This window comes from Xenopus laevis, chromosome 5L (assembly GCF_017654675.1).
Source record: "Xenopus laevis strain J_2021 chromosome 5L, Xenopus_laevis_v10.1, whole genome shotgun sequence".
In the NCBI taxonomy this organism is placed as follows: domain Eukaryota; kingdom Metazoa; phylum Chordata; class Amphibia; order Anura; family Pipidae; genus Xenopus; species Xenopus laevis.
The window spans coordinates 37,326,461-37,339,570 of record NC_054379.1 but is presented as its reverse complement, the minus strand read 5'-3'; the positions used below and the strand labels follow the sequence as shown (position 1 = coordinate 37,339,570).

The 13,110-nt window shown below is 38.8% G+C and overlaps 1 protein-coding gene across 1 annotated transcript in view; it reads right to left on the bottom strand.

Annotated features, from left to right (window-relative positions):
* The window catches only part of acss1.L (acyl-CoA synthetase short chain family member 1 L homeolog), a 72,563-nt gene that overhangs the window by 27,875 nt on the left and 31,578 nt on the right, over window positions 1–13,110 (bottom strand). The window contains exons 3-5 of the mRNA XM_018262870.2: window positions 10,870–11,069; window positions 8,779–8,954; window positions 6,738–6,890 (exon numbers count right to left, since the gene is read on the bottom strand). Of these exons, the coding sequence (XP_018118359.1) occupies window positions 6,738–6,890; window positions 8,779–8,954; window positions 10,870–11,069 (529 nt within the window). The remainder of the gene's footprint in view (window positions 1–6,737; window positions 6,891–8,778; window positions 8,955–10,869; window positions 11,070–13,110) is intronic.

The following is a 13,110-nucleotide window of genomic DNA, read 5'->3' as shown; positions in this document are numbered from 1 at the left end:
AGCTCCGAATTACTAGAAGGCCATCTCCCACCGACACCATATTAATCAAATAATTCTGATTCCCTTTTATGTGTAATAACAAAATAATACATTGTGTTTGATTCCAACTAAGATAAAATCAATCCTTATTGGAGGCAAAACAATTCTATTGGATGTATTTAATGTTTAAATTATATTTTAGTAGACTGAAAGCATGGAGATCCAAATTATGGAAACATCCCTTATCTGGAAAAGTCCCGAGCATTCTGGATAACAGGTCCCGTACCTGTACTGTGTGAGTTAGTAATCTGTGCAGAGAGGTCTTAAAACTTTGGAATGTGGGCTTAAAAGATACAGGTGATATTTATAAACCTTAAACAAAAAAACTAAAAGTTTTTAACATGGTTTTAGCATTTAAAATTCAGAAACTACAAGATCAAAATAAGTAAAGAAAATGTACTTTTGGCTAATCCTCAGCTAGGGATATACCTGGCAGGTGTTCAGGGCAATTCTGGTTTTGTGACACACAGGAGAACATGAGACTTTTGCAAGGTAATTGTTTTATGGGGTATTTCCCTGGCTCTAATTAAAGACAAGGTAGGCGTAAGTAGAGAAATATGTGCCAAACTGATTTTGTTTTATATCGAATACCTTGGTTATAAATGACATTATCTTTCCTTACATTGTACTGTTGATAAACACATAGAACAAGATATGATTCAGCATTTATGCAACTGTAACGTAAACGGACATCCTTTGTGGCTTAATACAGAGGTAAAGAAGTTAATGGGAAAGAAGAGAAAGGCATTTAAAAACTACAAATCTGTAGGGACAGAAGCTGCATTTAATGAATATAAACACTGTAATAAATGTTGTAAATCAGCAATCCGGAAGGCTAAGAAAAGAAATGAAGAGTTAATTGCGGTGGAGGTGAAAACTAACCCTAAAAAAGTTTTTTAAATATATTAATAGTAAAAAGATGCAGGTTGAGAGTGTTGCTTCATTAAATAATAGTACCAGTATGGTTGTAACAGATACAGATAAGGCAAATGTGTTAAATCAGTTCTTTTCTTCAGTGTATACAATAGAGTAGTCTGGGTTCACAGGCTCACTTAATAACTGCACGAATGGTTCAGCTCAATCTAGTCAGTGGCTGACTCAGGATATGATTCAAAAAGCTTTAATACAAATTAATGTAAACAAGGCTCCAGGGCCTGATGGCATACACCCCCGGGTTCTAAGAGAGCTTAGTTCAGTTTTAGACCAGCCCTTATTCTGATTTTCTCAGATTCACTGTCATCTGGTATGGTGCCTATGGATTGGAGAAAAGCTGATGTTGTTCCAATATTTAAAAAGGGATTACGATCTCAGACTGGCAATTATAGGCCAGTAATCTTGACATCTGTGGTAGGCAAATTATTTGAAGGCTTGTTAAGGGATCACATTCAAAATTTTGTCCTAATGAATGGCATTATGAGCAACAATCAGCATGGCTTTATGAAGGATAGGTCATGTCAGACGAATTTGATTGCATTTTATGATGTGGTAAGTAAGATTCTGGACAGTGGGGGGGGGGCAGTAGATGTGATCTATTTGGATTTTGCCAAAGCGTTTGATACTGTACCCCACAAACGACTGCTTTCTAAAATAAGGTCTGTTGGGCTTAATGAAGGCATTTGCACATGGATAGGAAACTGGCTACAGGATCGGGTACAGAGGTAGTTGTTAATGGGACATTCTCTACTTGGAGTAAGGTTCTAAGTGGGGTCCCCCAGGGCTCAGTATTGGGTCCCCTTTTTTTAACTTGTTCATTAATGACTTAGGGGAGGGTGTTGTAAGTAGTGTATCAGTGTTTGCAGATGACACAAAATTATCCAGCCCAATTAATTCCATCCAGGATGTGGCATCCTTGTAACAGGATCTTGACAAACTGGCAATCTGGGCAGCTAAGTGGCAAATGAGATTCAATGTTGATAAATGTAAAGTCATGCACCTGGGATGTAAGAATATCCAAGCCACTTATACCCTTAATGGGACTGCACTAGGCAAATCCATTATGGAAAAGGACCTTGGAGTCCTTGTAGATGATAAACTTGGCTGTAGCAAGCAATGCCAGTCAGCAGCATCAAGGGCAAATAAGGTCTTGAGCTGTATTAAAAGGGGCATAGAGTCAAGGGAGGAGGGGGTCATTCTTCCACTGTATAGAGCACTTGTAAGGCCCCATCTAGAATATGCCGTACAGTTTTGGTCTCCATCACTCACAGGACATTATTGTATTAGAGAGGGTACAGAGAAGGGCAACTAAGCTGGTAAAAGGTATTGAAAATCTTAGCTATGAGGAAAGACCGGCCAAATTGGGGATGTTCACGCTGGAGAAGAGGTGCTTAAGGGGTGATATGATGACTATGTATAAATATATAAGGGGATCATATAATAATCTCTCTAATGCTTTATTTACCAGTAGGTCTTTCCATCTGACACGAGGTCACCCATTCCGAATAGAAGAAAAGAGGTTCCGCCTAAATATTCGGAAGGGTTTTTTACAGTGAGAGCTGTGAAGATGTGGAATTCTCTCCCTGAATCAGTGGTACAGGCTGATACATTAGATAGCTTTAAGAAGGGGTTGGATAGCTTTTTAGCAAGTGAAGGAATACAGGGTTATGGGAAATAGCTCATAGTCTATGTTGATCCAGGGACTAGTCCGATTGCCATTTTGGAGTCAGGAAGGAATTTTTCCCCCTCTAAGGCAAATTGGAGAGGCTTCAGATGGGTTTTTTTTGCCTTCCTCTGGATCAACTGGCAGATAGGTAGTTAATAAAAAAAAAAAAAAGGTTGAACTCGATGGACGTGTGTCTTTTTTCAACCATACTTACTATGTTACTATGTTACTATGTTACTATGTGACATCTCATGGTCAGGGGCCTATCATTCTTAGTGCATTAGAAAACATTTTTTTGCATTTTTTGCTTATCTGCTAGAAAAACAGAGATATTACAGATTATGTCTGTTTATTATAGGATAATAGACACAACTGCACATAGTGTAATATACATAGAGGTGCACCTTAAACTTCCCTAGCTACATCCATGTAGAATATTAGAAGTCACCTCGGGAGTTTCATGACCATATAAAAACACGAGACTGAAGGCTGAGGTAACTTATAACATCCTTGTATTTTACAAGAGGGGGTACTTTATTCACTATATATATATACTGTATATATGGCCCTGGCTCACATATAGGGGCATATTTATCAAGGGTCGTTTAAAAAACTTCAAAATTCAAATTCAAAAAGACCAACCAAAATGAAGTCGAAGTTTTTTTTGGTCGAATAGGTCCGTATTCTGACCAATTCGAATCATACAAATCAAAGGAATAGTGCAGTCGATCGAATACGATTCCCAAAAATTTTTCAAAGTCCACCAAATAGATTCTAGGAGGTCCCCCATAGGGTAAAACAGCAATTCGGCAGGTTTCAGATGGCGAATGGTCGAAGTTCAATTTTGAAAGAGACAGTACATGATAAATTTGATTGTCAAATTTAAAAAAAAATTTCAAATTTAAATCGAATTTGGACTATTCCCTACTCGAAGTACACAAAAATAGCTAGGAATTCTAATTTTTTTCATTCCAAAATTCACCTCGACCTTTGATAAATCTGCCCCATAGTATTATTGCACCACAGCTTGAAGCCAATATTGAATTCAAAAGATGCAGAAGACCCTGATTAAATATAAAAATAAAAATGACCATATTTCTAGCAGAAGCCGTCCCTAAGCAGTAAAGTAAAATACTATAAACAATCTCCCCCTGTGTCACTATTATAAACCCCCTTGCACTAACATTTTTGACATGACTCAGTTGCACTAATACAGAGGTCAATGCTTGTGGGGAACAGACGTTCACATTCTCTAAGCCTACAGACAGATGTGCAACAAAGTTGTAACATACAGACTCTAAGGCTAATGCCACACGTGCGGCTTTTATAATGCATTTTTAAAATTGGTGTAATTATGTCAATAATGCATACACATTGGAATGGCAAACACTTTCTGGAGTAAAAATGCCAAACAATGCAGGCCAGTGCAATTTTTCGTGTTGGATGAAAAACATAATTAACATTCAATGAGTATTGATTGCAATGTGTGGCTGAAATACACTGCGGTTTCAAGATGGCACCGGCAATTCTCACTGCATCAGTACATGGAGAATAAGTCGTATCCTGCAATGGCTCAATGCATCATGGGAAACGAGAAGTTACTGATGATTGCAATCAATTATAGAAAAGTACAAAAAATGCCTGGTCAATGTTAGGTTCAATTATTGTGTTTATTCACTGGTGTAATTACACTGCCAGAGAGTTTTTTTGTTGTTCAAAAGACCACATGTGGCATTAGCCGTAAAAGGGGTTGTTCACATTTAAATTAACTTTTAGTATGATGTAGAGCAGTGATCCCCAACCAGTAGCTCATGAGCAACATGTTGCTCTCCAACCCCTTGGATGTTGCTCTCAGGGTCCTCAAAGCAGATATTTATTTTTGAATTCCAAGCTTGAAAGCAAGTTTTAATTGCATAAAAACTATGTACAGTATAGTGCCAAGTAGAGCCTCTTGTAGGCTGCCAGTCCACATAGGGGCTACCAAATAACCAATCACAGCCCTTATTTAGTACCCCAAGGGACTTTTTCATGATTGTGTTGCTCCCCAACTCTTTTTACATTTGAATGTGGCTCACAGGTAAAAAAGGTTTGGGAACCCCTGATGTAGAGAGATAATACTCTAAGACAATTTGCAATTGATATTTATTATTTGACTAATTTAGATTTTTATTCAGCAGCTCTGCAGTTTGCAATTTCAGCAATCTGGTTGCCAGGGTCCAAACTACCCTAGCAACCAGGCACTGATTTGAATAAGAGGCTGGAATATGAATAGGAGAGGGCCTGAATGGAAACATGTGTAATAACAATATGTTTGTAGCCTTGCAGAGCCTTTGTTTTTTAGATGGGGTCAACGACACCCATTTGAAAGCTGGAAAGAGTCAGAAGAAGAAGACGGCAAATAATTCAAAAACTATAAAAAAAAGAAGAAATGAAGACTAATAGAAAATTTGCTTAGAAAATACATGATATATATATATATATATATATATATATATATATATATATATATATATATATATATATATATATGTCAAAAGTTCTATATACATGTCAAAGTTCTTAGTGATATTAACAGAATCATCAACGGGGGGCATCAACACCCCCTCCATTATGCTGTGAGTCACCCAGATATGCCCAAATCCCATGTATATAGTACAAAAAAAGACAAAAAGGTTGACATAACTGAAAGAAACGTGTACTATACAGGTCAAAACCTATATAACTACACATTATACATATCACAGTTATAATCAACTCTTAGTGATTTTAGTAGAAACATCAACGGGGGCATCGGTACCCCCTCCATTATGCCATGATTCACCCAGACCCCCTGTATATAGTACTAAAAAAGCCAAAAGGGCTGACTTAACTGAAAGAAACCTATGGACTATACAGGTCAAAACATTTATAACTACACTGAAAGGGGAACTATCGTGAAAATTAAAAGGTAATATAAGTTTCAGCATACAGAAATAATAAAACTTTCTAAATACAATCAATTACAATTCTGTACTGTCTCTGAAATAGTCTAGTTCATCTTCACTATTCATATGTTTCTCTTCATTCTGTCTTCATTCAGGAATTGGGTGTCAGATAATCATTGACAGTTAGATCCAATATATCTTACAGGGGGACTCCTTCTGACTAGAAGATGTATTAGAGCTCACTCTATTAAAATCTCCAAACATCATGTCTCTCTACATGCAGGATTGGTGCAAAAGGCAGTTATTTTGTTAGATTTTGTTTGTATTGCAATCAGTTATTTACAGCGCCGGGCCAACCCAGCCAGACGCAATAGGCAGCCTGGCATGTAGTAGCGCCCCATCGGTGCAAGTGCGCATGCGCAGAAAACTGTGTGCACGCATGTAGGAGAAATGGTGCTAAGGGGAGAGCGCGCACACACAAGTGGGCCAGAGTTGGGACTGGGGACCGGACTAAGGGGTATCAGAGGCTGAGAAGGTATGTGCATGGCACCCCCAAAGCTTTGCACCCTGGGCACGTGCCTAATCTGCCTGCCCCTAGTTCCGGCCCTGGTTATTTGAGTGAGCTCTAATACATCTGCTAGGAAAGGAGCCTCCTAAAAGATATATTGGATCTACTGGTCAATATCTATACAACACCCAACTGCTGCATGAAGACAAAATGAAGAGAAACAGATGCTGAGAGAGGGATAGTGAAGATAAACTTGATTATTTCAGAAATTATGCAGAATATTTAATTGATTGTATTTAAAAAGTTTCTTATTTCAGTATATTACATTTTCATATTCACGTTAGTTCCCTTACAACCTTCAACCTCTTGCCTTTATATGATCAAGGAACTCCTTGGTGCCATCTAATACATGACCATGAATGACCTACAAAACATATTATGTAACTTCTGCTAAATGATCAGTCAAAATTGCTTAGTGTTGTCCCTTGTATGACATAAGCCTGTACTGTAAGAAATAATGTAATTTGCACGTTTGCAAATATAAAAATACTAACATGTAGACCTGTATAAAATAACCTTGTACAGTTTTAATGTCTACAGGCTTTTCTTTCTCTCTCTGTACACCTCTTGCATTGTCAGATACGGTGTATAAAAATGTTCTCCATACCTTATGTGTTAAAGCAGCATACAGCAGATATCCTGCCTGTGTGTGCACAATTCCCTTAGGCTTCCCAGTGCTGCCAGATGTGTACAACAGAAAAAGCATATCTTCACTGTTCATAGCTTCAGGTGCACATGTAGCATCTGCCTTGGCCATCTCCTGAAATCAACACAGGGATAGAAAAGATATTTAGATTAGCACAACAGATCCAAACTTTGATGACATTTTACGTATTATTTTGCAGTTGCGTAGTTAGAACATTTTTTTTCTCTACGATAGTTTGAGCTTCAGAGTCTTCATTGAAAGGCTAGAGTTCCAGTAACATCATTTCTTATTTACACTTTGTACTTGTCTAATAGAAATGCCAAGAAGTGAATTTTTGGCATCTTGTTATTTATCAAGCCAAACCTGGCTATGCACAGGCAATAAAAACAACTAACATGGCCTCTCTAGATGCCTGACCACATTTTATTGACCCGTGTATGACCACATATCTATCAGAAAAGTATAATATTCGGACAAGGACTTTTCCCAATGGGTTCCCTTAGGCCTGTGGTGATCTGGGGGCCATCGATGTGATCAGCCCAATTTTACTACTTGATCCAAAGTTAACTGAGGACCCCAATAAGGACCCCAATGATTTCATTGTTGGCCTCTTGGCTTAATTTGGCACCATGCATGGGTGGCCAAATTTGGCTGAATGCTTGGGATAGGGGACCTTACCCAACAAGCAGATCTTTAAAGTGATTCTGTGATGCTCCAGCAGACTTCTGCTCTGAAATCAGTTTTTCAAAAGTGCACTGATTTTTTTATATTTATTTCGAAAACTGACATGGGGCTAGACATATTGTCAGTTTCCCAGCTGCCCCCAGTCATGCGACTTGTGCTCTGATAAACTTCAGTCAATCTTTACTGCTGTACTGCAGGTTTGAGCAATATCAGCCCTCCCTTCCCCCCCAGCAGCCTTACAATGGGAAGGTAACCAGCAAGCAGCTCCCTGATACAAGATAACAGCTGCCTGGTAGATATAAGAACGGCACTCAATTGTAAAAATCCATGTTCCACTGTGACACCTTCAGCTAGGGCAGAGACACACGCTCTGATTTGGGGTGATTAATCGCCTGGCGACAAATCTCCTCTTCTTCGGGGCGACTAATCTCCCTCGTGAGGCAACATATCCGAAGTCACCCGAAGTTTCCTCGTGAGGCAACTTCGGATGACTTCGGAAAACGAAGCGATCCGAGTGCCATCCTGCCCGCGATTACATTCTAGCCAATGGGAAGGCAGGGGAGGCAGTTCGGGGAGATTAGTCGACCCGAAGAAAAGGAGATTAGTCCCACAGTCCCCGAATCTGAGCGTGTGTTTCTCTGCCCTTACAAAGAGTAGGAGAAACAATAGCCTGCCAGAAACCAGTTCCATAGTGCAGCACTGGCTATTTCTGAAAGCACATGACCAGGCAAAATGACCTGAGATGGCTGCCTAGTGCCTACACACCAATATTACAACTAAAAAAATGCACTTATTGGTTCAGGAATTACATTATATGGTAGAGTGAATTATTTGCAGTGTAAACAGTGTAATTTAGAAATAAAAACAATACCATAAAAACCATGACAGAATCCCTTTAAATATATAGCCAGCATAACTTTAAATTCTGTCAATTTAAACGGGAAATCTTCATATAAACCATGCAGAGCTAACCAGTGTGTATATACTGTACATTAAAGGGGATGTTAAAAAGAGGACATTATGAAATAATAACCCCCTCCTCTGATTCTGCTAGAAGACAAAGTGAAAACTTGGGCTGCCTTAAGCGAAGTGAACTGCCACAAACAAAAAGAAAAAAAAAGTAATGTGTGTTTTACATACACAGGTAATCAATATCACTGACTAATGGTTTTCAAAGCAGGAGTCAGATATCCTAAATACAAGTATCCGTAACCTTAGACCCGGGGTGTCATCTGAATCCAACGTTTGGAATGCAATGGCTTATAACTATGCAGATATGCTATTTTACTTTGCGCTAGTACAGATTTAAACAACGTACCTCTTCAAGTGGTATGTCAAGTTTACCCATGGGGACTTCATTTTCGGTCCTCTGTGCTACAAAGACGTGTTTTATCGAAGGGCAATTCTTGACAGCTTCATCCACAGTCTTCTTCAGTTCTGTTGTTCTTCCACCCCTCAGTCCTTGGTTGAATGTGATGACAGCTTTGCAGCAAGCTATTGAGAGAACCAATTTGCAAAGGCACTTACAAAAACTGATAGAGAAAACTCCATTCTTAATGCATGATAGAGATGAAAAAGACAGCACATGCTACAGATCAGTCTGCTCTATCGTTTACATGCAAATAGGTAGGAAACAACTACAATGTTGTCCAGGGTAGACATGTATAGTAGTATCTGCTTTGAGGGAGAAGTCTGCTGTAGAACTTAAAGGGGAACTTTGGCTTCCAAACCAAAATTTGATAGAGGCCCACATAGCAGAGAAACCCATAAAATAACCATTACAGTTACCTGTTTCTTCAAAAAGTATGAATAAATGCCATTTTCTATGCTGAAATCCAGCTGTTTAATAGTTCTCTCTCTGCATCATTTGAAATCCTGGCAGGGAAGGAGGCAGAGCCGGACCACACTGGGCAGGCACCCTAGGCAACCTGGGCCTACGCGGCGCCGGCTGAGTGTGAGCATGTGCAAGTTGACGCCATCGCGCATGCGCAAGTTTACGCTGGTGCGCATGCGCAGAAGCGTCAATCGGCGTGCGCACATGCGCAGAAGCATCAATCAGCGTGCAGGAAGACGGGGAGTGAGAGGGCTGGACATGGGGTAGGCAACAGAGCAGGTACATGCCTAGCGCCCCCCCAGCTTTGCGCCCTAGGCACGTGCCTACTCTGCCTACCCCTAGTTCCGGCCCTGGAAGGAGGGACTAAACACAAATTGTAACAACTTCTCCACATCTTACGGACAGCATGCGGGAACTACATAACCCACAGTGCACTGCATTATGATCTTCTGTTCCTTATTGAAATCACGTGTGCAGGGAATTGTGGGGTTTGGAGGATGCAGGCTAAGGACAGCTGGCTGTTGATACAAAGTAACAGTAGTCAGCCAGCTCAGCAAAGTAGTCAGAGAGATCAGCAGGAGAGCAGGGGGCTAGGCTTATGGAACTGTTCCAAAGCATTAAAAATCATGAAAAGTCTGCATATTTTTTAATTGATGTATATTGCAAAGTTGTTTGAAATTATGTTTTCTTTTCAAAAAGCTTAAATTATGTTTGTGTGGAGTTCCCCTTTAAAGTGACTTTATTTATCAATAGGTTTGAAGAGGAATTGGCACATATTGTCCTATAGTATCAGGGTAGCACTGTGAACATGTTTAAAGGGGTTGTTCTCCTTTAAATTAACTTTTAGTATGATGTAGAGATATTCTGAGGCAATTTGCAATTGGTTTTCATGTTTTATTAATTGTGGGTTTTGAGTTATTTAGCCTTTTATTGAGCAGCTTGCTAGTTTGCAGTTTCAGCAGTCTGGTTGCTAGGACCAAATTACCCTAGCAACCATGCATTGCTTTAATTAGGAGACTGGAATATGAATAGGAGGGGCCTAAATAGAAAGATACTGTAAGTAAGCCTTACAGAGCATTTGTTTTTTAGATGGGGTCAGCAGTCCCCATTTGAAAGCTGGAACGAGTCAGAAGAAGAAGGCAAATAATTCAAAAACTATAAAAAAAAAATAATGAATACCAATTGAAATGTTGCTTAGAATTAGTCATTCTATAACATACTGAAAGTTAATGTAAAGGTAAACCATCATGTTAAGAGAGGACTATCCTGCACATCAAACTTCAGCTTATTTTGAGTCATTAGGACAGATTTGTGGTGTAACCATGGTGTGACTCTAAATTACCGAATTAATAGATAAAAGACAAAAAGAGGATCATACACCAGCTGACCTAGTGTTCATAAGCCATGTAAATGTCCACTGAAGTTACCAGGGCAAGCTACCTAAAGGATCCTACAGCAAGTGTGTCATTGTAATAGGGGAAGGGATCTATGGATGAAGAGTAAAACAACCTTTTAGAGAACTGAAGATATTTTGATGCTTTATAAAAAAATAAAACATATTACATTTTTACTTACCATCATTGATCCTTCCTGCCAAAGATTCAGCACTAAATCCAGCGAAGACAACCGTATGTACAGCACCAATTCTGGTACAGGCTAACATGGCAGCCACAGCAAGAGGGGAAACAGGCATGTATATAGCCACTCGGTCTCCTCGCTGGATTCCATATTTCTTCAGTGTATTGGCGATGCGGCATGTTGTATTTAGGAGCTCTCTAAAGAGAAATGGTCATTTAACGTTACTACTAAAATAAGATCATTTAACATTCTAAGACACATATCTGTTGCAAATTGTATAGTTACAGTCATCTAATATTTTTTGAAGCAAATACATAAGGAACCAAATTTTGCTCCCCAAGATATTTGGGGTGGATATCCTAGACGTGATTTTCGAAAGTGAAATTCTGCTACAACAGATTTTATCATTTAAGATAAGTTACATACTTTTAAAAAAATGAAAACGTTTTATTTACCAAAAAGAAAAGATTACAAACCAAATCATTTGCCTTACGCGTTTCAATCACCAAATGGTCTTCATTCACGGTCGAAACGTGTAGGGCAAATGTTTTGATTTTGTAACCTTTGCTTTTTGGTAAATAAAGCTTTTTCTTATAGAGAGTGTGCAATCCAGTTTTTAATTTTTTAAGTATACACATATTGGAGACTTTGTTGGACAGCCTCCTGATATTGTGAGTTTGAGTGTGCACCTTCTGACCTTTTGTGAGTTGTATTTTTTTTTTTAATCTAAACCAATTTTTAGGTTATAAACCTAATTTCAAGACATAAGGGCAGATTTATTAATGCTGCTAAAAATGTATCAACTAAATATTGTAAAATTGTAACAGTTTAGAGTCTGCACCTGAATTACTGAGCTGCCAGACTCAAACACCAGAGACAGGAACATTCAACTTTAAACTTAGATTTTGGAAAAACAGTAAAAAATAATTACTGGAAAGTAATTGAAAAAAGTCTTTATTTCTGGGGAACTATCTGAAAACAACTGAACTGAAAAAAGTGTTTTGAACAAACACTATGGGTTTTACTTAATGTTTAAATATTTTTTTAACAGACTCAAGTTTCTAGGTATAAAGAGCCACGTTTTGAAAGATCCCTTGTTGGTAAAACCCAGGTTCTGAACATTCTGGATAACAGGTCTAATACCTGTACTGTGGATACCAGTTCTGCCAAGAATAGGCACTGCCCATCTAACACTACTTTGTATGAGCGGTACTAACTTTTTGAGGTCCATCAGAGAAAGACCATCACATATTGCTCAGGGTACTGCCCATCTAACACTACTTTGTAGGAGCGTTACTAACTTTTTGAGGTCCATCAGAGAAAGACCATCACCAGTGGCGTAACTAGATATTACTGGGCCCCACAGCAAATTATTTTTCAGGCCCCCAAAATGTTTAGAGGTTGACTTGTTTCTCCAATATTTATTTAATTTGTATATGAATTAGGGCCTCATGGGGCCCCTATACCTCCTGGGCCCCCCTGCAGCTGCAGGGTCTGCTTCCTCTATAGTTACGCCCCTGACCATCACATATTGCTCAGGGTACTGTAACAGGTATCAAAACAAGAGCTAACACAAAAAAAAATGAGATATCCTGAGCTGCTGTTAGGCCAGCACGACATAACCATATCAAGTAGACCACAGGTTGAATTCAAGGCAAACTGAGTGCAATCTATTACAATTGTTCCCAAGCAGTGGCGAAACTATATACATAACCCCATATCCCATGATAATCCTGTACAAGTTACACAGTCTTACAAAGACTCCTATGGTGATCTGTTCAACTGCATCAAAACTTGGTCCTTGCCCAGTTGGATTTGCATACCTGCTTGATCAAATTTGGATCATCAGACACCATACAAGGGTCAATAAGCTTTTTAATTCCCAACTTTAGTGTTTAAGTAAATACCCCATGATCATGTTATAAAAGATATATGACAGATTTAATTTACCAGCAAGTTAAATTGTGACCACCCAATCAGCTTTGGTCAGTGTCAGAAATGCTTGCCACTATAGTTATTTCACAAGCAGGCCTCTAATTATAAAAAGGCATTTAGCAATTGATCTCTGTTTTTAAGGGCAATTCAAGTACAGGATTATTTAATGTATTCTCTTAGGGTTTGCTCAACCAGAAATGCTGGGTCTGGAAGAACTGACTATGATCTAGCACAGAGCTGTTTAAACTACTTTTACTTTTGTGTACATTTTTGGAAAGTTTGTAGAAGATACAGGTTCAGCAA